The sequence below is a fragment of the Phaseolus vulgaris genome, chromosome 9 (assembly GCF_051622355.1).
Source record: "Phaseolus vulgaris cultivar YP4 chromosome 9, ASM5162235v1, whole genome shotgun sequence".
Lineage (NCBI taxonomy): Eukaryota > Viridiplantae > Streptophyta > Magnoliopsida > Fabales > Fabaceae > Phaseolus > Phaseolus vulgaris.
In genome coordinates this window covers 39702692-39724979 of record NC_143506.1, presented here as the reverse complement: position 1 = coordinate 39724979, position 22288 = coordinate 39702692, and the positions used below count along the sequence as shown (strand labels likewise).

Genomic DNA, 22288 nt, shown 5'->3' with positions numbered 1-22288 from the left:
TACAATACTAACAATATTAATAAAAAGATTAATATTAATGATAAAAATAACATTTATTAATAATTAATAAATTAATAAAAAATATTATTAATATTAGTCATGCATATAGGTCCATGAATAAATTTACATACAACTAGATTCGTACATAAATTTATCTACATAAATCCATATCCTTGGATCTTTATCTTTGGAGTAATATCCATGGATCTATATATATGGGTGGATGTATATCTACAGATAATACCCATTGATTAATATCATGAGTAATACCCATGCATTGATATCATTAGTAATTCAGAATCCAAATTCGTAGATAATATTCATGCTGAATGCAAATAAGTGAATTTGTGCTTAAAATAAAGAAGGGATTGGTTTAAGTGAAAAAAAAAAACCTTATAAAAAACCAAAAGACTTCATACAGTGATCGAGAAGATGAATGAAACGGAGAGAAGAACTATTAAAATATGTTGTTAGATGTTGAAGTACTTGTGTTCATAGTTTTCCATTTTAATTTTAAACTTGTTGTAAGAACCTAACCCCAACACTACTTTGTTGGTTATATTTCATAGGGTGATATTTTTTATATCAAACATTTTATAAAAAAATAATTTTAGAATTGAAGTGATCTCTTTTTCTATTATTTGTTTTCTTTTGATTGAGAATACATTTTATAAATAACAAATAAACTAGTGGAATTCTATAATACTTTAATAGTTATACATGCAAAATATACACATTGAATCTTCAATAAATTTTGTAACAAAGATATTATTCACTCCCTTAAGGTATTTTTTGTTATTAGGAATACAGGGTAATCCATTCCATTTACATATATCTAAACTCACTAAAAGTAATCCTGAGATGTTTAGTGATTATATTTTGACATACATAATAAAAAAATACACACGACTCAAAATAATAATATTTAAATTACATTTTTTTTACTTAATAATTTAAAATTCAAATATATTTAGTTTAATTATTTTATAAAAGATTTCCACTCCCTACTCTTTAATGTACGGAGCATATTTATTACAAGGGACAACAGTGTGTGGTTCTATTTCCAAATTTGTTAGGGCGTCCATTTGTATTCTCTTGCGGCCGGAGTCAACGGCGCCGCCGTCTCCATCGGTACTTGCCTTCTCAATCGCAGTCCACATCTTCCTCTCCGATCTGGAAACGACATGTTTCACATACTCCATCGTAAGCTTCACTGGTCCATCCACTTCAACTTTCAACCCTTTTTCTCCTCCACCATCAGCATACCCTATTTTCACTTTCACGTGCATGGTCTCTTCGCCGACGATGAAATCGTGCGTGACCTTCACCGTCACCACCACACCATACTCGTCCTTCTTCTTCTTCTCCAGAGTGAAACACCCTCCGCAACCACTCTCAAGACTATAGTAAGTAAGCACTTCTCTCTCAGGTAAAGGTGGCGCGTAGTAATGATTCTTCTTCGAATTATAGGACCCCTCGAATGAAGTGTTCATGAAATTGCATAAAATGCCGTACCTCTTGTTTTCCGAGAGTCGCAGGTTCAGCTTAGCCAAAGAACCCTTGCCACTGTTCTCGCAGAAGTCGATGTACACTTGTTTTACACCACCGGAGGAGGAAATCACTTCGGTTATCTTCATAGTTACGCGGGTGTTACCGAGGGAGTATGTGAACTCGGTGGTTCCATCTTCATCTTCCAATTTCGGCATTTTGGTGTTCACTTCCAACGGATAACAGCTAGACATGAGCCTCACAACCTTCTTATTTCCTGCCATTGTCGCTCAAATGTTTATCACTGTTTTTAACGTCTGCTCTCACTCTAATCCTTTTTTCTTCTTTTCTCAGCTCTCACTCTAATCCGGTGTTGCTGCATCTTCATTTATAGCAAAAACTGAACCTACGCACAAGCAAAAACTGAACCTACGCACAGATTCCAAGCCCTAAAAGAAGGCAAAGAATATATGTTAAAAAGAAAAATAATAATTTTTTTTTATCAGCAAGAAGGATTGAATAACAGGAACCACTTAAGGGCACTTAAGGTAGTTTAACCCTATACATACCTATATAATATGAAGGTCTTCCAAACCAACAAGGGGTAGTTCAACCTTATACATACTTATATAATATGAAATAAAGGAGCAAGACACCAGTCAGAAAAGGAGAAACAGATATTTTACTTATGACCAAGCCTTCAATTGGAGTCAAAGTGAAGATTTCATAATGATCCACCACACCTCCTTTAAAAATAACCTTGTTCCTATGACACCAAATGATCAATGGAAGCTGCCGACGACACTCCTAACCACGCGGAACATTGATCCCAAACGAGCCAGACAATTCTACCGTCAAAGAGTGTAGATTCCTCCTTCAACCTGCAAAAACAGCAAACTAAAACGTCAGTCTTCACCCCTCACCGTGCCAAGTTGACTTTAGTAACAATCTTGTTTTCCAACACCCTCCATGCTAGAATCTGAACCGCAGGCAAAGCCGATTTAATCGACAGAGCCGATTTAATCGAAAAATTAGTATGCATACCATCCTTCCAAACCCACGAGTCATCAATATCCGAATCAATAATAGTTTGTATATATACATTTGTAATGATATGAAAAAATATATTAAAATAATAATATTAAAAATTATAATTTGATATAAAAGATAAGATTGGAGTTTTCAGTGTATCATTATAAAAGAGCCACGAAGACCATCTTTATTTCGTAGAACTATAAAATGTTATCCAGCATCTTTTTATGGTCCCATATTTGGATGTATTTAGAAAATTTATCATATTTTTTTTAATCAGAAGGTACCATATTATTAATTACTAGTATTTTTTTTACGTTAAAGATAGTCAGTTATATATCTTATTATAAATTTAAATTTAAATGTGAAAGAGTGTAATTATATAGAATTATTTATATGTGACTGATAGTAATGAGGTTTTGAGCATCTCACTATTCATAACTTTTAATATTGTTTTGTCCAAAGCCTAAATCAATATCTGATCTTTGAAAAGACTGAAGTATTATTCATTTTCTCTTCCTTATCTTGAATGGAGTGGTGGTGTTTTAAGTTTTAATTTGAATGACGAAAGGGACTTCAAATATTATTTTTTATTAATATAATCATAGATAGAAATTCATATTCCTTTATAAATTAAAAACAATATGTATCCAATAAAAAAAGGATCGATCCTATATTATCATTATAGTATAAAGATAGAAATGACAGTTTATGCTACATTTGAAAGGAGCATCTATCCTTTATTATCTTTTTTTAATCATATTCTTTATTATCTTAATAGAATAATCACAGTGGTGGTATAATTCTTATATTTCTTTTCTTCTTATTGCGTTTATTCTTTTTCTGGTAGTTGACAACTTGACATTTCAATATTTTTATTATTATTTGCGTATAGGTAAACGTGGAGTTTCCATGTCTTGTGATTTTAAGTTCTCAATCCGAGTGGTAGATTAAAGGATTTAGGGTTTATCCTATATATATTATCATTATAAAGATAGAAATGATAGTTTATGCTACATTTGAAAGGAACATCTATCCTTTATTATCTTAATAGAATAATCATAGTAGGAGTATAATTCTTATATTTCTTTTTCTTATTGCGTTTATTCTTTTTCTGTGGCTGACAACTTGACAATTTAATTATCTTTATAATCTTATTTTTAAAGTAACTAATTTGAAAACTATATTTGATAATAAATAATAGGCTTTATTACTTCTTTGATCCATGTATTGAAATTTATCAAATGTAGTTCATATATTATTAAAAGTTTCAATTCAATATCTCAATTATTTATTTTTAATTGCTTGCTGTAAAAAAAATCTTAATTTTTAAAATATGAATTTGATTATTTTTTTTTATCAGCAAAAAATGAATAAATATAAAATGGGACACTTCAAAGATGTCTCAACCCGTATACATGAGATATAAGTGCTCCTAAACAAGATGAATTGTGGCTCTTGAGTACCAACTAACACCTTCAGAGCAAAATACTTGTTTTGCTACTAAGGTCTACACACTGAAAAACGGATGTGGGTTAGAGGATAAATTTGCACACATGGATAACGAGGAAAGAATCAATTTATTCAAGATAACGATCCGTTGCAAATGAGTGACAAAGTACCAGAGTTGCATAAAAAGAAACGAGTTAAAAATCATCATTGACCTGAATGTTAGGAGCAAAGCCACCTTCGTCACCAACATTTTTACTGCATCTTGGCCACTTTTCTTCTTAATCACAAACTGAAATAAAATGAGCATAGCCTTTCGTTAATAACTAAGACACAGTAGTACATATCTACAATCAAGTTGACAAGCCATCACAGCATGAAAGCATTCATAGATAAGCACCAGGCCTAAGAAGCAATGAGAACTTTAAAACGTTATCTATTACATTAAATGATATCCTAATTTGGAAAAATTTTAAAAATACATGTGGGAAAAACTAAATGGATGCAACATGCAAACTAACCTTCAAATTGTGATATACTTCTACGCCCCTCTTCACGGGTTCCTTGAAAGAGGAGGCTCCCACAGGAAGAACCATAAACTCCTGCATATTCATAGTATTACATAAATATTAGAAACACATGTCTTGCTTCACCTCTCACAGACAGAAAAAAGTGTTTAAAATCATGCCTGCATAGCAAGTTTGTTTCCAGCATGTGATCCACCATTAATGACATTGAAAGCAGGAACAGGCAAAACCAACTTTTTGTTACCAAGAAGATTTGCAATGTGCTGCACCAAAAGAATGGAATGCCATGTCGATATATGAAAACTACAAGATAAAGAGCTTAAGGCTTAGTGTTACCATAACACAAATTGATGGCTCTGGCAAGGGATTGACCTGGAAAATTTGTGGTGTGAAGTTTGGTTAGATAATGTGCTATTTGATAAAGTAGTTACCGTAAATTTTTTAGGCTTTCTGTGATGTTGGTGCAACCTTGGGATGCTGTTCCAAGTGGCTCTAGCTACATGCTTAGCTCCTCTTGCAAGCGTGTAGTTATAAGCCATAAGAAGAAGTAACTATGTGTTTTGTATACGGGTTGGGATATCCCTAAAGTATCTCATTTTATTAATTTTATTCATTGCTGATAAAAAAAATAAAATATGAAAACAACAGAAAACCACATTCAAATAAACATTCTATCTTTGTAAGAGAACAGTTGTACACAATGTGATGGTAAAATAAAACCTAGCTATCTTGTTAATCTTTAAGACCGGGTTTCATAAAATTTAGGTGGATTGTAAAGAAAACATCAAAGTAGCAAATATTTTTATTGTCTTTAGACATATCACGTATTTATACAAACTTTCAGGACAGCTTCAGTTACACAACGGATCTGAAGGACCAGTTACATCAAAGATATATAATCAATTTTTATTTTTTTTATCGACAATAAACTATTAAATTAAATCGGTTCACTTAAGGGGTGATCCAACCCTTGTACATATAACAAAAGATAAAAGTTCATTTCCACCATCGTATCTAAAATTCACATATTAATCATCTACTTCCTTTCCAATACTAATAGCTATAACTGAAGAAAAAAACAAATAACACACCAGTATTAAATCGAGTACATACATACCAAAGGTTCAAGACACTATTCAGAGAATGAGAAACTCACTGACGGTATCTTTGAGTTTATCCAAGACCAAACCTTGACCTGTGCCAGAGAAAATACTTCAGTACGATCAACCACTCCTCCTTTAAACAAACAATTATTCTTGTGTCTCCAAATCTCACTGACCAAAGCTATCCAGATATTACCCATAGTAAGATTAACTGAATGAGGTGCATCCAAAATTTTGAAGTGTTCAAAATGTAACCCGGGAATGATAAGATCAACCGAATTAATTCCTAACCAGTCATAACATAGGTTCCAAATTTGACAAGCTACCCTGTAATCAAAGAATAAATGATTTGTTGACTTCTCTGATAACCTGCATAAGCTGCAAAGATTACACTCAATCTGTATCCCTCGTCTCACCAGATTTACCTTGGAGGCTACCTTGTTTTCAATCACCCTCCAAGCTAATCAAATGCCACAGTTCACGAATAATTACCTTGTAAAGAGGAATTTTCAGAACGCTGGCACCAGCTTTGCAGACTGCAAGAGATACTGCCAATATGGCACTTGCTCCAAGCTAAGTTAAGCAGATTACTTAAGTTAGGTTCAGTTAGTCTCCAAGTGTATCTTTGCCTATATATTTCATAACTCTGTATCAGTTTACATTGAAGTGAATATATGAATATTTTACTCTTTTATTTCTCTATGCCTCCACTCATTCTCTCTCCTATTAACATGGTATCATGAGCCTTTTTTTTTTACACATGTCTTCATCCCCAACTGCCTCTTCTTCCTCTTCTGTTTTCCTTTCATCTTCTTCTCCGATGGCCTCTGTTCAGCAATTCACCACTCCCATAAACCTCAAACTTGATGAAGACAATTTTGTTCTCTGGCGTCATCAAGTTCTTGCCACTATACGTGGTCTCAAACTCTTGAAGTTTCTTGAAGGAAATCAGGTTCCTTCTTCGTCCCCTTCATCTTCTCCCTCTTCACCATCAGAGGAAGTTCTTCAATATCAACAACAAGATCAGCTTATCATCGCCTGGCTTCTTGCTTCAATGACTACACCGATTCTTACAAAAGTCGTGGGCTTGGATTCTTCGGCGCAAATTTGGAAATGTCTTCAAGAACAGTTTGCCTCTCATACGCGTGCTCAAATTCAGAAGATGAAGTTGCTGCTCAAGACTCCCAAGAATGACAAAACAATTTCTGTTTACCTTCATGACATTAAAAAGGCTGTCAACATGCTTGCTGCAATCGGCTCCCCAATTACTACTGAAGATCATATTGAAAGTATTCTTGAAGGGTTACCAGAAGAATACAATGCATTTATTGTTGCTGTTACGTCACACACAGATCCTTACTCAATCAATGAGATTGAATCCCTTTTACTTGCTCAAGAAGAACGATTTCAGAGGTATAAGCTTGCTCACTCTTCTTTTCAAGCTAATGCTACTTTTGTTCATTCTCAGTATCATCAAATCCCATCCTTTCGTCCATCGTTCAATCAATACTCCCGTGGTGGTCGTTTTCCGCATAAACCCTCAAGCGGGTATTCTCGATCTAATGGACCTCGCTCTTTTCACCGTGATTCTTGGACCCCCTCTCCTTCTGGATCCTGCAAACCTAATCGGGTTCGCTGTCAATTGTGTTCAAAAATTGGTCATCATGCGTTTCAATGTTGGCATTGGACTGGTAAATCATCTTCTTCCAAGGTCACTGCCAACACATCCCCGTTTTCTTCTCTATCTCTTGATGATGGTGAACCATCGATTCTTGGCACACCTTCCATTATCGAAGATCCGCTATGGTATCCGGACAGTGGGGCTTCTCACCATATGACACACGACTCAACTCTGTTTACTGATAATCAAGAATATCAAGGCTCTGCAAATGTTAAACTTGGTAATGGTGCAGGTATGTCTATCTCTCATATTGGTTCTGCATCTTGTGTTTCTCCTGTTACTAACACTGTTCTTTCTTTACAAAACCTTTTACATGTTCCTACTCTCAATAAAAATTTGTTAAGCGTTTCCAAATTTGCCAAAGATAATAATGTTTTCTTTGAGTTCTACTCTGATTCCTGTTATGTTAAACATCAGGTAACCAAGCAAATTCTGTTTCAAGGAATCATTAAAGATGGTCTATACGTTTTTCCTGCTCTAAGATCCACTGCTTACTCTGCTAATTACACATCCTTTAAATCTGAAAAACCTGCTCTGCAGTTGTGGCACAACAGACTTGGTCATTGCAATTTTAATGTAGTCAAAAACATTTTAAATCAATGTAATATTGCTTGTACTTCTAAATCTGGTTTCTGTGATGCGTGTGTTCAAGGGAAAGCTCATAAACTTCCTTTTTCCTCTTCTACAACTGTTTATACTCTTCCTTTACAATTGATATACATTGATATATGGGGTCCTGCTTCTATGCATGCTACAAGTGGTGAAAAATATTATATTTCGTTTTTAGATGCTTATTCCAAATTCACTTGGTTGTATTTGTTACACTCTAAATCACAAACGCTTGTTGCCTTCAAAACCTTCAAATTATTGGCTGAAAATCAAACTGGTCTTACAATTAAAACTATTTAGACTGATAATGCAAAAGAATTTCATTGTTTTAAATCTTTTATTAATGAATCTGGTATACAACACCGCTTCACTTGTCCACATACACACGAGCAAAATGGTGCTATTGAAAGGAAGCATAGTCATATAGTTGACATGGGCCTATCTATGCTCTCCGCAGCTTCTCTTCCTATAAATTTTTTGGGTGAAGCTTTTCTCATTGCTAGTCAGATTATCAATGTTCTTCCATCTTCTGTCATACAGGGTAAGACTCCTCATGAACTTCTTTTTCACAAGAAACCTAATTATACTATTTTTAAAAGTTTTGGTTGTGCCTGTTATCCTCTCCTTCGTCCCTACAATCTTAACAAATTAAATTTCAGGTCTACTTGTTGTTTATTTCTTGGCTATAGTCAATGTAATAAAGGCTACATCTGTCGTTCACCTGATGGTAGAATATATATCTCAAGGCATGTAGTTTTTTATGAAGATATTTTTCCATATTCTATTTCAAAATATGGTTTTTTACCTAACACTGATGTTGCCCCTGTGTCTCAAATTACTCCTCCTGTTTTAATTGTGATCTCTTCCTCTCCCTCTTCCATCCCTATTTCTGATTCCATTACTCTGCCCACAACACCTTTACACAATCACACATTGTCACCTGCTGTCACCACTAATGAGTGTTTGGTTCCTTTTATCTAACCAAAATGTTCATTCTATGACTACTCGGGCTAAGTCTGGTATTTCCAAGCCCAAAATATATACTGCATCTCTTGTATCTGTGCCTTCTGAACCTGTCAATTTCAAAGCTGCACTCCAATCTCCTCAATGGAATCAAGTCATGCAAGATGAATACCGTGCTCTGATTGCCAATAGAACCTGGACTTTGACTCCTCTACCATCAGGAGCTTGGCTGTAAATGGATCTTCACGAATAAGTATAATGCAAATGGCACGTTTCAGCGACACAAAGCACGTCTTGTGGCCAAGGGATATAGTCAAACTGAAGGTCTTGATTATTCAGAGACTTTCAGTCCTGTAATCAAACATACTAATATCAGAGTGGTGCTTGCTCATGCTGTGTCTGCTCATTGGAACATTCATCAAATCGACATCAACAATGCCTTTTTAAATGGTGATCTGTATGAGGATGTCTACATGCAACAACCACCATGTTTTATCTCTAACAATTCACAGCTAGTGTGTAAGCTTAACAAAGCTATTTACGGTCTCAAACAAGCACCTCGTTCATGGTATACAAAGCTAAGTATCACTCTTCAAAGTCTTGGCTTTAATTCCACTACTAGTGATCCATCATTGTTTGTTAGGTTTACTCATTCTTCTTCTTTGTTTGTTCTCATCTATGTAGATGATATAATTATTACTGGATCTGTACCTACTGATATTATTTCTCTTATTTCCACTCTTAGTTTTGTTTTTGCTCTAAAGGACTTGGGCCCTCTACATCACTTCCTTGGTATTGATGTCTCCACTCTCCAAGATGGATCTTTGCACTTATCACAGCGTCACTATGTTCAAAGTCTTCTTCAACGAACGCAAATGCTTGAGTCCCATCCACAACCTACACCTATGATTACCAACTTAAAACTTCCACAAAATGCTTCTGCAACCTTTTCTGATCCCTCTTTATTCAGATCCACAGTGGGTGCTCTTCAATATGTCCGTACAACGATTTGCTAAGTTTACAAACCCAATCTTCTTTACCAGCAACCTTGTATCCTTCTGGTTGAGTCATATAGATTTCCTCTTTCAAATCATTGTGTAGGAACACGATCTTTACATCAAGTTGAGCTAGCTCTAAATTCAACTGTGCTACCAAGGCCAACAAAATTCGAATGGAGGAATGTTTAACAACTGGAGAAAATGCCTCATTATAATCAATTCCCTCCCTCTGAGCAAAGCCTTTAGCAACCAACCTTGCCTTGTAGTGAACATCTTCTTTATTAGGAAATCATTCTTTCTTTGTAAATACCCATTTGCACCCAATTGCCTTCTTACCTTTTGGTAATTGTGCCAACTTCCACGTCTTGTTCTTCTTCAAAGACTGCATCTCCTCTTCTATCACACCTGCCCAATTACCACTCTCTGAACTCAGAATGACTTCTGGGTAAGTGTATGGAATGTCATCAACAACTGGAAGTGCATAGGCAACCATATCCATGGAACGAGCAGGCTTCTGAATATCTCGTCTCTGTCTTCTAACTGCAATTGGCGCTGATTGCTGTTGAGATTCTTGGGTAGGAACCTCTTCCTCATCTGACTCTTCTTCTGCCATAGGAGAGTCACTTGTGGTATTTCGTGTTGGGATCACCACTGTCTGCTCAAACTCCACCTGCTTCCGGGCACACTCCACCTATTGCGGAGTACTATCAGCTCCTTCTGGATTTACCTTCTTTAACATGGCAGATTCATCAAAGGTAACATCCTTGTTGATAATCGTCTTCTTTGCCTCTAGACACCACAAACGGTATCCCTTCACTGCAGGACTAAAGTCCATGAAAAAAGCCTTCTTTGCCCGTGGATCCAACTTTGATTCAATCACATGATAATATGCAATAGAACCAAAAACATGCAAAAAATCATAATCAGTTGTAGGTTCTCCAGACCATACCTCTAACGGGGTTTTGCCATCTATAGTAGACGATGGCAAACGATTGACGAGATGTTGAGCGTATGTCACAGCCTCAGCCCAAAACTCTCAGCCTAATTCAGCATTAGACAACATACAATGAACTTTCTCCACAAGTGTCTTGTTCATACGCTCCGACACCCCATTCTGCTGTGGTGTTTTTCTAACAGTGAAGTGCCGAACTATGCCACAATATTGGCATACCTTCAAGAACGGATCACTCTTGTATTCTCCTCCATTGTCTGTTCGGAGAACCTTAATCTTCCTTCCTGTTTGGTTTTCAACTTGAGCTTTTCACTTAAGGAAAATTTCAAGCACACCATTTTTTTTCTTCATAGTAAACACCGAAACTCTCCTAGAAAAATCATCCACAAAAGAGACAAAATAATGCCTACCTCTGATTGACGGAGTCTTGGCAGGTCCCCACACATCTGAATGCACATAATCCATAATAGCCTTGGTATTGTGAATTGCAGTGCCTTTCCCAGAACACAATGCTCACAAAATTCAAGTTTGCAAGCCTTCGTACCTTTCAACAATCCCTGCTTGGTAAGAATTTACAAGGATTTCTCTCCAGCATGTCCCAACCTCATATGCCACAACTTCGTTGCCTTGTCATCCTTCTTAGTGCTAGAAATTGATGTCGCTACTATCCCCACCACTATACTACCTTGATAGTAATACAAATTGTTCTTCCTCACACCTTTCAACATCACCAGTGCTCCTGAAGTTGCTTTAAGAATTTCATCTCACATCGATGGGTTCAAGTGGAAAGTTGGAGATGGAAAGGATATTTCTTTTTGGGAGGACAGGTGGCTCAGTTGTGGTGCGCTGAAGAGAGTATTCCCGATATTGTTTTCTATTTGTTCGGCCAAAAATGCTAGGGTGGCTGAGCTCGGGTCTCGGTCCGAAGGAGTTTGGGTGTGGAATTTAGCCTGGCCCAGACCTTTTTTCAATTGGGAGAAGTCTATGGTGGATCAATTGAGTCAGGCTTTACTTGAGGCGAGACTGGTTTTGGGGGAGGTAGACAAATGGGTGTGGAAGGGAGGGGGTGATCAGAGGTTTTCAGTTAACTCTGCTTATTCTTTGGTTAGGAGGGATTGTGAGGCAGATCCTTCTCCGGTTTTTAGTAAGTTATGGAGTTGTAAAGTGGTACCTTCAGCTTTATTTACAACTTGAAGGGTGATGCAAAATAAGATCGCTACTAGGGTTAATTTGTATAGAAGAGGGGTGTTGGTTGAAAGTTCATTGTGATGTTTGTGTAGAAAGGAGGAAGAGTCCTACCTGTTTTTCGACTACACTTTTGCTTGACGAGTATGGTGTTTCTGTTATAAGTGGCTGGGAGTGTCATTCGTATCTCACAATGACCCTATGTCAAATTTTGCCCAATTCAGGATGAACACATCCTCTGCTTCGATTAATGAAGTGTGGAATACTATTTGGGTTGGGGTCGTGGGGGAAATCTGGATTCACAGAAACTCTATTATTTTTAATAGGGGAGTGGTTGACATGTCTAAAGTCTGTACTTTGATGCAAGCAAAGGTTTGGTCTTGGATTTATGCAAAATCTAGCACTAATTCGATCTCCTTTTCCAACTGGTGTTTGGAACCTTTGGAATGTATGTGTTTGGTTATTTAATGTTATTTAGGTTTTTAGAGTGGTTGGTGCTTTTGCTAGATGGGTTTGGAGGGTCTGATAGTTGATTAGATTATGTTTTTCCTTGTATACGGGTTGTTCCACCCCTGAAATGGTTCGTTCTTTTATATATATATTTGTTATTGCTGATAAAAAAAAAACAACTAGGCCTTTAGATTCTAAAGCCCCCAATGAGATGAGATTCTTCTTCAACTTTGGCACGTACCGTACATCCCGGAAAATTCTGGTGGATCCATCATGATTTCGCAGCTTGATTGAACATATCCCAGGATTATCATTACCCATGTAAACAACACCGCCATCAAGTTCTTGAAATTCAAAGAACCATTCCCGAATGGGACACATATGATAGGTACAACCTGAATCCAATATCCACTCATCTGGATACGATGATGCTGAAAGCGAGACAATTAAAGAGATATCTGATTCCACATCACTTTTGCATTCTGCAACATTTGCATCTTGCGGAGCCTTCCCTTTCTTTTGCAGTTTTGGACAGTCTTTCTTCCAGTGTCCTTTCTCATGATGGAAAACACACTCATATTTGGCAACGACTCGACCTTTAGACTTAGACCTCCCTCTTCTCCCCTTTGTCTGGCTTTGTTGACGACCTCTTGCCACCAATGCTTCTTCTGATGTCGTTGATTTGGTTTTCATCTTATCCTGCTTTCTCAATTCATGACTATATAAAGCAGAACAAACAACATCTAACGACACATTCTCCTTCCCGTGAAGGAGCGTAGTCTCCAAATGTTCAAATTCATCAGGAAGAGATGATAACAACATCAAAGCCAAATCCTCATCCTCAAACTTCACATCTAAATTCAACAGGTTTGTTACTAACTGATTAAACATAGTGATGTGTGCATTCATAGTAGTACCTTGCTGGTAGTCAAATCGGAACAACCTTTTCTTCATCAGGAGCTTGTTCTGACCACTCTTCTTCAGAAACTTGTCCTCCAATGCCTTCCACAGTTTGTGTGCAGAAGTCTCGTTTTTTACAGCATACTTCTGCTCTCTGGACAGGCAGGATCAAATAGTTCCGCATGCTAACCGGTTGATGATGCTCTAGTCTTTCTCCTTTACCTCTTCTGGTTTCTCTCCTTCAATAGCAATATCAAGACCCTGCTAAAAAAGAGAGTCCAAGACCTCTCCTTGCCACATGCCAAAATGTCCAGTGCCATCAAATATTTCCACCGCCAATTTCAAAGTGGACACCGAGAACCTCGACCATGATGACGAGGAGCCCGACACTCTGGATACATCCTTCGCTTTTTCTTCTTGATTTGCCATTACAAACTCAAAATATAGTATTCAATATTACAAATAATTTCAAACAACCCAAGGGCGAACCTTCGGCTCTGATACCACTTGTTGGGAAAAACGGGTAATTTCCCCACTAAAACAGAACATTAACAGAGCTACCCGACAAATAATATTGAATAAACAGAGCGGAATAATAAAAGAGATAAAGAGGGAAAAACACACCAGAAAATTGTTAACGGAATTCGGCCAATTTAGCCTAATCTCCGAGCACAGCTGAAACAACCCGCTTTTATTATTATGGGAGAATATATTACAAATTAGGATATATTACAGTGAAGGAGGAAATGTTAATTTATAACCCTCAAACCTCCTTCCCAAACAATGAACCCACCAATGTGGGACTTAGGATTAAGCCAAAATCAACAATACAAGTGCCCTAAAGCTTCTACATGTTGCTTTCAAAATCAATAAACATTAAACACTGCATCCAAAACCGTAAAACCATAACACTTGATAACCAATGCTACCTGCATAATTGTATGGCAGGGTAGCAGAGTCCCGTGTATACTTAAAATTGTAGAGTAGCCACGTCTTCAAAGTAGAGTTTTAGCAGGTGTAACTTCTTTTATATTACAACAAAATCATGAAATAGAAACTAAGTTTTAGAGATCAAAATAATTAGTTGCAATAGTAACTAAATTAGAGACTATTTTAGAAACTAAAAAAAATATTGGTTTCTAAATTAGTTTCTATTATAGTTAAATAGTTTTTAAATTAGTATCTAATTAGTAACTAAGGTTTTAACTACCAATTATTTAGTTTCTAAATTTGGTAGCAAAAATCTTGGTTGCTAATTAGATACCAATTTAGAAACTATTTAACAATAATAGAAACTAATTTAGAAACCAATTTTTTTTAAGTTTCTAAAATGGTCTCTAATTTATTTACTATTACAACTAATTATTTTGGTTTCTAAAAATTAGTTTCTATTTCATGATTTTCTTGTAGTGATAAAACATGGTGTATAACATGACAATCATAAGAAATATATGAAATGAAATGCACAACACATTTGAATAAGGAAAATGATAGTGTGAGAACTGAAAGAGTTCTATACAACCTTGATGTGATATGGTTAGAAATAAATATATATAGTAAAGGATAAATTTGTAATTAAATGATATAAAAAAGTATTAAAATAATAATATTAAAAGTTGTAATGTGGTTGTATAAAAAATGGAATTGTCCTTTTTGAATAATGATAAAAAGTAGCCGTGAAGGTATTGATTTTTAAATATAATGTGGATTGGGATTGAATAAACTCTGAAACCAATCTGCACCCAATGACTATATATGCAGTACACTACAAGTCCTTTATTCTTTAAAATCAAAGTCAAATCAATTTAATTCTTTAATCTTAGTTATCTAGAAAGCAAACCATAGTACACTATAAGAAAAAATGATTTTAACGAGAGTTTATTTTTACATTACCAAGGGTTAAAACCTCCGCTAAGTCATTTACCCAGTGTTACAATTTCCCCCGCTAAATCATCCCTGGGAAATGTGTTATCCGGGGTTTTTTTAAACCCAAGGAAAAGTCTTTCAAAACCTCCATTAAATACCATGGGTTTAAGAACCTCCGTAAAATACCATAGGTTTTAGGACCTTCATAAAATACCATGGGTTTCAAAACCTCCATAAAATATCATAGGTTTCAAAATCTCCATAAAATACCATAGGTTTCGAAACCTCCATAAATTACCATAGGTTTCTAAACCTCCGTAAAATACCATTTTTTTTTACTTGTTTATCATTTAAGCATTCATGTGCTTTTTCAACCACAATTATTTACATCTATTGTATTTATTTATCTATGTTTGTTAAAGTAATTTTTCAATAAAAGAAAACAAATAAATGGATATAACACTCATCAATTGAAAATTTATGCATATAAAACTAAATTTAAATTTATATCAAAGTATATGAAGTATACACACTGAAATTAAAACTCAAACATAAAATATGAGTTAAAAGAATTAGGAAAAAAGCAATAAAAAAAGAATATTCATGTATCATATTGTTTACAAAACAAAAGTAAGACAAATCATTTTCACATTATATTATATTCTTCAACTATGCTTCTCTTGATGTCCAGAGTTTGTTCTATTAGTTGACACACTTCTTCGATCAGAAACCTGCAATATAAACATGTATCATAATTAAAAAAAATTATAATCTAAAAAATAAAAAAGTTATTTAATTTTTTTTTAAATCTCAATATTTACAGGCAGGTCTTATGGCAAATATCATTTGAGATGTTAATCCCAAATAGGGATCTACATTCATATTTTTTGAACTGACAGGTAAGCCAAACAAAAGTGAAGAAATCATAAGAAAACTTACATTGTACCACCTGCAGCAGCAGGACGAATAGCATTGAATAGAGACATGCCTATCATATCAATTCCATAAGCTGCACCCCAATATATGATAGCCCAAGACATTAGACACACCTTCACAACACTCCTTGCACTGGATTGTCACAGATATATAGTAATACCCAACAAATCTGAAAATTATATTCTAGTTTTTTAAATAAGAGTTCACTTTGATTTGTCCCAAAACTCAAAATATAATCAAACATAAAATTGTAATTGAAAGAAGAAAATTTATAGAAAATGATTAATAAATAATAAAGCAAGTTAATAAATGCAGTCCTACTGGCAGTTGCACTGAAAAGGTTCAACTGACTTAACCACAAATGCATCTTTACTACTCCAACAAAGTCTCATAAATGCATTAGATATAAATTTGGGTAGCCATTTTGTTGCATCCTTGTCGAAAACTAAGCTTAAAATCTTATGTGTAACTTTTGTGCATTACTTTTTTTTTTATCATAATTAACTAACAATTTATAATATAACAACTTTCAAATGAAAGGTCTAGTACACTTTTTTTCTGGCAGCACGTTAACTATCACTACAAGAAAATCACCAAATAGAAACCAATTTGTAGAAATCAAAATAGTTAGTTATAATAGTAACTAAATTAGAGACCATTTTAGAAACTAAAAATAAATGGTTTCTAAACTAGCTTCTATTATTTTTTATTATTGTTAAATAGTTTCTAAATTGGTATCTAATTAGCAACCAAGGTTTTTGCTACCAAATTTAGAAACTAAATAATTGGTAGTTAAAATCTTAGTTGCTAATTAGATACCAATTTAGAAACTATTTAACAATAATAGAAAATAATAGAAACTAATTTAGAAACCAATTTTTTTTTTAGTTTTTAAAATGATCTCTATTTTAGTTCCTATTGTAACTAATTATTTTGGTCTCTAAAAATTAGTTTCTATTTCATGATTTTCTTGTAGTGTATTTACCATGGCCAAAAACATCCTTAACTTTTCTTTATAGCATTATCGTATATGCATATTATATTAAATATCTAAAGTAGGTAAAATTACTATAGATATATAACAAAATTCTTAAAAGATAGCTATTAACTAAAAAAAATAAAAATGTCAATCATAGTCAGTTACCAGTTGTGTAGAAGAGAAGTAAAAAAGAAAAGATGAATTTGCATAATATATTTTATCCAATGATATGCTCTGCTTCCCCTGGTTCACATAAAGTGCAAAAAAACTTCAAATCTTTATCAATAACAATGCAATTTAAACAAATGAATTAAATTGTAATTGTAAAAGAAATGCCTCACATCCTTGTTCATTCAAATTTTAACTCACCTGTTTGAGTCCAATAATTTTATCACCTTCCATTATTTTATCCCAATCAAATTTCTCGGCAATTCCATTCAGCAATTCTGCTATTTGAGTTATAATCATTTCTGCATTAAACAAAGCCAACTACTACAACTCTGTACCTAAGTGTAGTCTTTGAATAATTTGATTTACTTTAGAAAATGAAAATATTTTTCATTATCATTCATTTTCTATTCACATTAATAGTGATTTCTCACTTAACTTATTAAGCATTAAACATAAAATCAAATCAATTAAGGGTTTGTTATTGTCAGTCACACTGCTACTGGCACCAGAGAGGGAGCAAAATTAACATATTATTAATTACTAGTATTATTTCTGACGTTAAAGATAAACACTTATATATCTTATTATAAATGTAAATGTGTGAACTAATGTAATATTATAGAATTATTTATATGTGACTGACAGTGTATCTTACTATTCATAACTTCTTCTTTTTTTTTATCGGCAAAAAACTATTCATAACTTTTAGATATTATTTTGTCCAAAGCCTAGATCTGAACTTTGAAAGACTGAAATGTTATTCAGTTTGTAAAGAGTAAATAATTTTTATCACTTAGGAAAGATATAAACAGATGTCGAAATGAAGAAACGAAACGTGCTGAAAACAATTGCAAAAACTCATAATAATTATTTATGGATAAAGTTTCTCTCGTATATATATGTTTGTATGAATAAGAAGTTTGTTTTGTGTCAAAAGCTAAGATAGAGAAAGAATGAATTAAAATGTGCAAATATTAAAAGAGAAAAATGATAGTTTGAAGTTTCCGAGTTATATATAATGTTTGATGTGATGAGTTTAGAAATAAATACACATAAAAGATAAATTTATATTTAAATTATATGAAAATTTGAGATCATTAATGTATGATTATCTACTAAAAGAATATCATAAAAACCTAATACATTGACAGTTGAATGATGATAATGTGAACTTCTCTTGACATTTTGAGCAATGGAAGGAGTATTCACTGAAATTTTGTTCAGAGACTCGAAAAAAGGGATTATACAACAACCACCAATTGTTGTAAGTATTATAAAAAGCACCAAAGTTCCACGTTAACAAAGATTTTGGAGAGGATGATTCACCCAGGGGTTTGCTATTATTTAATTAAAGATTTGATTGTGGGTAGTATTCTTAATTTATTTTTCTTATTTTGAGTAGTGTCTTGATTCTCTAAATTACATGTATATATGATTTAATATGTAGGAGGGTTATGGAGGGAGGTAATAAATTCTAAGTACGGTGGATGGAGAGGCCTAAAGGAACTTCATAATGATAGTAACAAAGTTTCTTTGTGGTGGAGAGATTTGATGAAGGTATGGAGTTCAGAGAAGTGGGGAAGGAAGTTTGAAGATTGTGTTAATTGGGAAGTTGAAAATGGGAAAGACATTTTGTTCTGGTCAGATAATTGGGTAACATCTGGAGATTTGAAAAGTAGATTCCCAAGGTTATTCTCTTTATCTGTTCTTAAGGAAGCAAACATAAGAGAATGTGGATCAAAGGCTAATGGGGTATGGGAGTGGAATTTAAGGTGGAGAAGGGGTTTATTCACTTGGGAGGAGGATCAAGTAAGCCAGCTCTTAGAAACAATTTCTAATAGAGGATTGAGTCAGAGATAGGGGATAAATGGGTCTGGAAGGATAGTGAGACAAGAGCGTTTTCAGTCAAGTCTGCTTATGGGCTTTTAAAGGGAGAAGGAGATGAGGAAAATTCAAGGTTTTACAAATCTTTCTGGAGGATTAAAGCGTTGCCTTCAACTCATGTCACAACTTGGAGGGTGATTGAAAACAAGGTAGCTTCCAAGGTAAATCTGGTGAAACGAGGGATACAGATTGAGTGTAATCTTTGCAGCTTATGCAGGTTATCAGAGGAGTCAACAAATCATTTATTCTTTGATTGCAGGGTAGCTTGGCAAATTTGGAACCTATGTTATGACTGGTTTGGAATGAATTCGGTTGATCTTATCATTCCCTGGTCACATTTTGAACACTTCAAAATTTTTGATGCACCTCATTCAGTTAATCTTACTATGGGTAATATCTGGATAGCTTTGGTCAGTGAGATTTGGAGATACAAGAATAATTGTTTGTTTAAAGGATGAGTGGTTGATCATACTGAAGTATTTTCTTTGGCACAGGTCAAGGTTTGGTCTTGGATCAACTCAGAGATACCTTCAGTGAGTTTCTCATTCTCTGAATGGTGTCTTGAACATTTGGTATGTATGTACTCGATTTAATACTGGTGTGTTATTTGTTTTTTTCTTCAGTTATAGCTATTAGTATTGGAAAGGAAGTAGAGGATTAATCTGTGAATTTTAGATACGATGGTGGAAAGGAACTTTTATCTTTTGTTATATGTACAAGGGTTGGATCACCCCTTAAGTGAACCGATTTAATTTAATAGTTTATTGCTGATAAAAAAAATATGATTTAATATGTATATATGATTTAATGTTGATTTTAGTATTGAATTTATCTTAATTATTTAGCTAGGTTAGCTTTGATCTTTGTTTTGTACTCCAATGATGAGTTATAGTTATAGTTTTGTATAACCATTGTACCACCGGTGAAATAGTTATTATTTATTTAATCTTTATAGCTGATAAAAATGAAAAAACAAAACGTTAACAAAGATTTTATATACCAACACATTCCTTAAACATCTGCTATTTATTTTCTGATTATCAGATATATCACACTATTTCACTTGCTCCCCATATTTGACCAATTCCTCGGATGAAAAAAGGCACTGTCAAACAAAATTTTACATCCACGAAATATGACAGAACCGTTGTAATTGCCATCATTGTATCCAGCTGAGCTTAAAAGGGAAGAGATGTTTTGGTGGCCGCTCATGTTCATCACTGGAAGAACATTACCATTGTTTTGGTTCGAAAACTCCATTCCACCGTCACAACTTGTAGTTCCAGGGCACCACCCTTTTTCTTTGACATCATCAAACATCTTCAACAACTCACCTTTCGAATGCTTTGAAGGCTTTTCAATCTCAACACTCAAACCCCCATCATTACTGCGAATCTTTGCCACAACAGAGACACCTTGCGAACAACGCGCAGCCACAAACCAGTGCTTCACAGTGATCATGTGAGGAAGCTCTTCATCATCATCGCATCTCTTTTCCCTTAAAATGATAACAAGACCCTTTCGGTCAGTGTCGCGTCCGTATAAGAAGGAGGAGGACTTCAGAACCCCACCTTGCGCCACAGGGATTTTCCTCTCGGGAAGTTGCTGCATGCATCTTGGTCCGTGCAGAGAAACGTTTGCCAGCAGAAGACCGTCTTCGACGCTCATGTTCATCTGAAAATCAAAGTCGTCGTTTGCATGGCTTGCTGCGTGGTCATGGACTGAGATGCGTAGTTCTTCTTCGTGATTACTGCATGTGGTTTTGATGAGTTGGAGTTCGCAGGTTGTCCTTCCAAACGAGTGGTATTCTGCTCTCCAAGTGTCCACAACTTCACGCCCTTTGCGGTTCTTGGTTTTGAGGAAGACAACCTCTGAATAATTGTCTAGAGGAAACCGATCAGAGTAACTGTTGGTACTGTGAATGTTTCCCATGATGGAACCTTTGCATCTATCTACACTCGATTTGTGCTGTGATGGATTCACTTACAAAATAATCAGAATGCTATGAGCAGCGTAGCATGTTTTCTTATAGGACACACTTCAAGAGAACAAATAATCATTGTCCTTGGAAGGAAGCGTTCACCTTCCGCAATTGTTGCTTTTGAATACATAACTACTTTTCCTACAGGATTCATGTTACTTTTTTTCTTTTTTTTTTTCCATTTTCGGAATTAGGAAGATGAAAATAAATATTCATAAGCTTTCATGTTAATTATGATATTTTTAATAGAAAAATTTCCATGTTAATTTATATATATAATTTAAATTTATTTGACTTTTTTAAAGTATTTACCGGAAACAAATCATTCAAGCAAATCCCAAACACTAGTTATTCTAACTTTTTTTATCAAAAAAAAATATAATAAATAAATAAATATTGATGACTCAATCCTTATATAAAATAAAAAGAAAAAAATGATAAACTTTTACGTTTCAACCTAAAATAATTTCTTAACAAAAGTTATTGAGTAACCAAAAACTCAAGAATATCGCTTACACAGAAAATCATCCTTGACAACCGTTAGAGTATATCAACACATCAAAATCCAAAAGAACAAAACCAAAAGCAAACCACAAACACAAATCTCCAACAAATAGAATAACTTAAAGAACTTAACAAACTCCTCTTTACAACTAACACATTAACAAAACCAAAGAGAATTATTTCCCAACACAAAAGCTAGTCCTAAAAGTTTTATTTTTTAATTTGATCAGCAAAAAATAAAAAAAATTATAGGAGACACTTTAGGGTATCTCAACCCTTTAACAAACAGAATTTTTTAGCTCTTCTTAAGAGTTACTTAATCCAAAAACCAAGATAGAACCTTCAAGCGAAATTTAAGACCAACCTGCAAAACACACAACTCCTTCATTCTTAAAAGGAGTTAAAGAATCAAACCAAAGGAAAATGAACAAAATTAATTTACGGTTTTCATTCATACTAGAAGTTTCAAACATCAATCAGAGTAATTTCAAAGACCAATTAGAGTAAGAGAAATCTGCAATTTTTTTTACTAGTTAACCAAGCAACTAACCCAATATAATTTATTAGTGGTAGAAAGAAAGAAAAAAAAAATATGTATTTTGACATTCTTTGAAAAACAAACACCTAAGA

General features: G+C 34.3%; 1 protein-coding gene and 1 pseudogene across 1 annotated transcript; both read right to left on the bottom strand.

The window, feature by feature from the left end:
- Positions 1-774: 774 nt before the first annotated feature.
- LOC150025310 (uncharacterized) lies at positions 775-1897 on the bottom strand. Its single transcript, XM_090294682.1, has one exon. The coding sequence runs from the start codon at positions 1770-1772 to the stop codon at positions 1005-1007; it is 768 nt and encodes a 255-aa protein (XP_090150808.1). The 5' UTR covers positions 1773-1897; the 3' UTR covers positions 775-1004.
- A 2269-nt stretch (positions 1898-4166) lies between these two features.
- LOC137821728 (enolase-like) lies at positions 4167-6408 on the bottom strand (annotated as a pseudogene).
- Positions 6409-22288: the final 15880 nt, after the last annotated feature.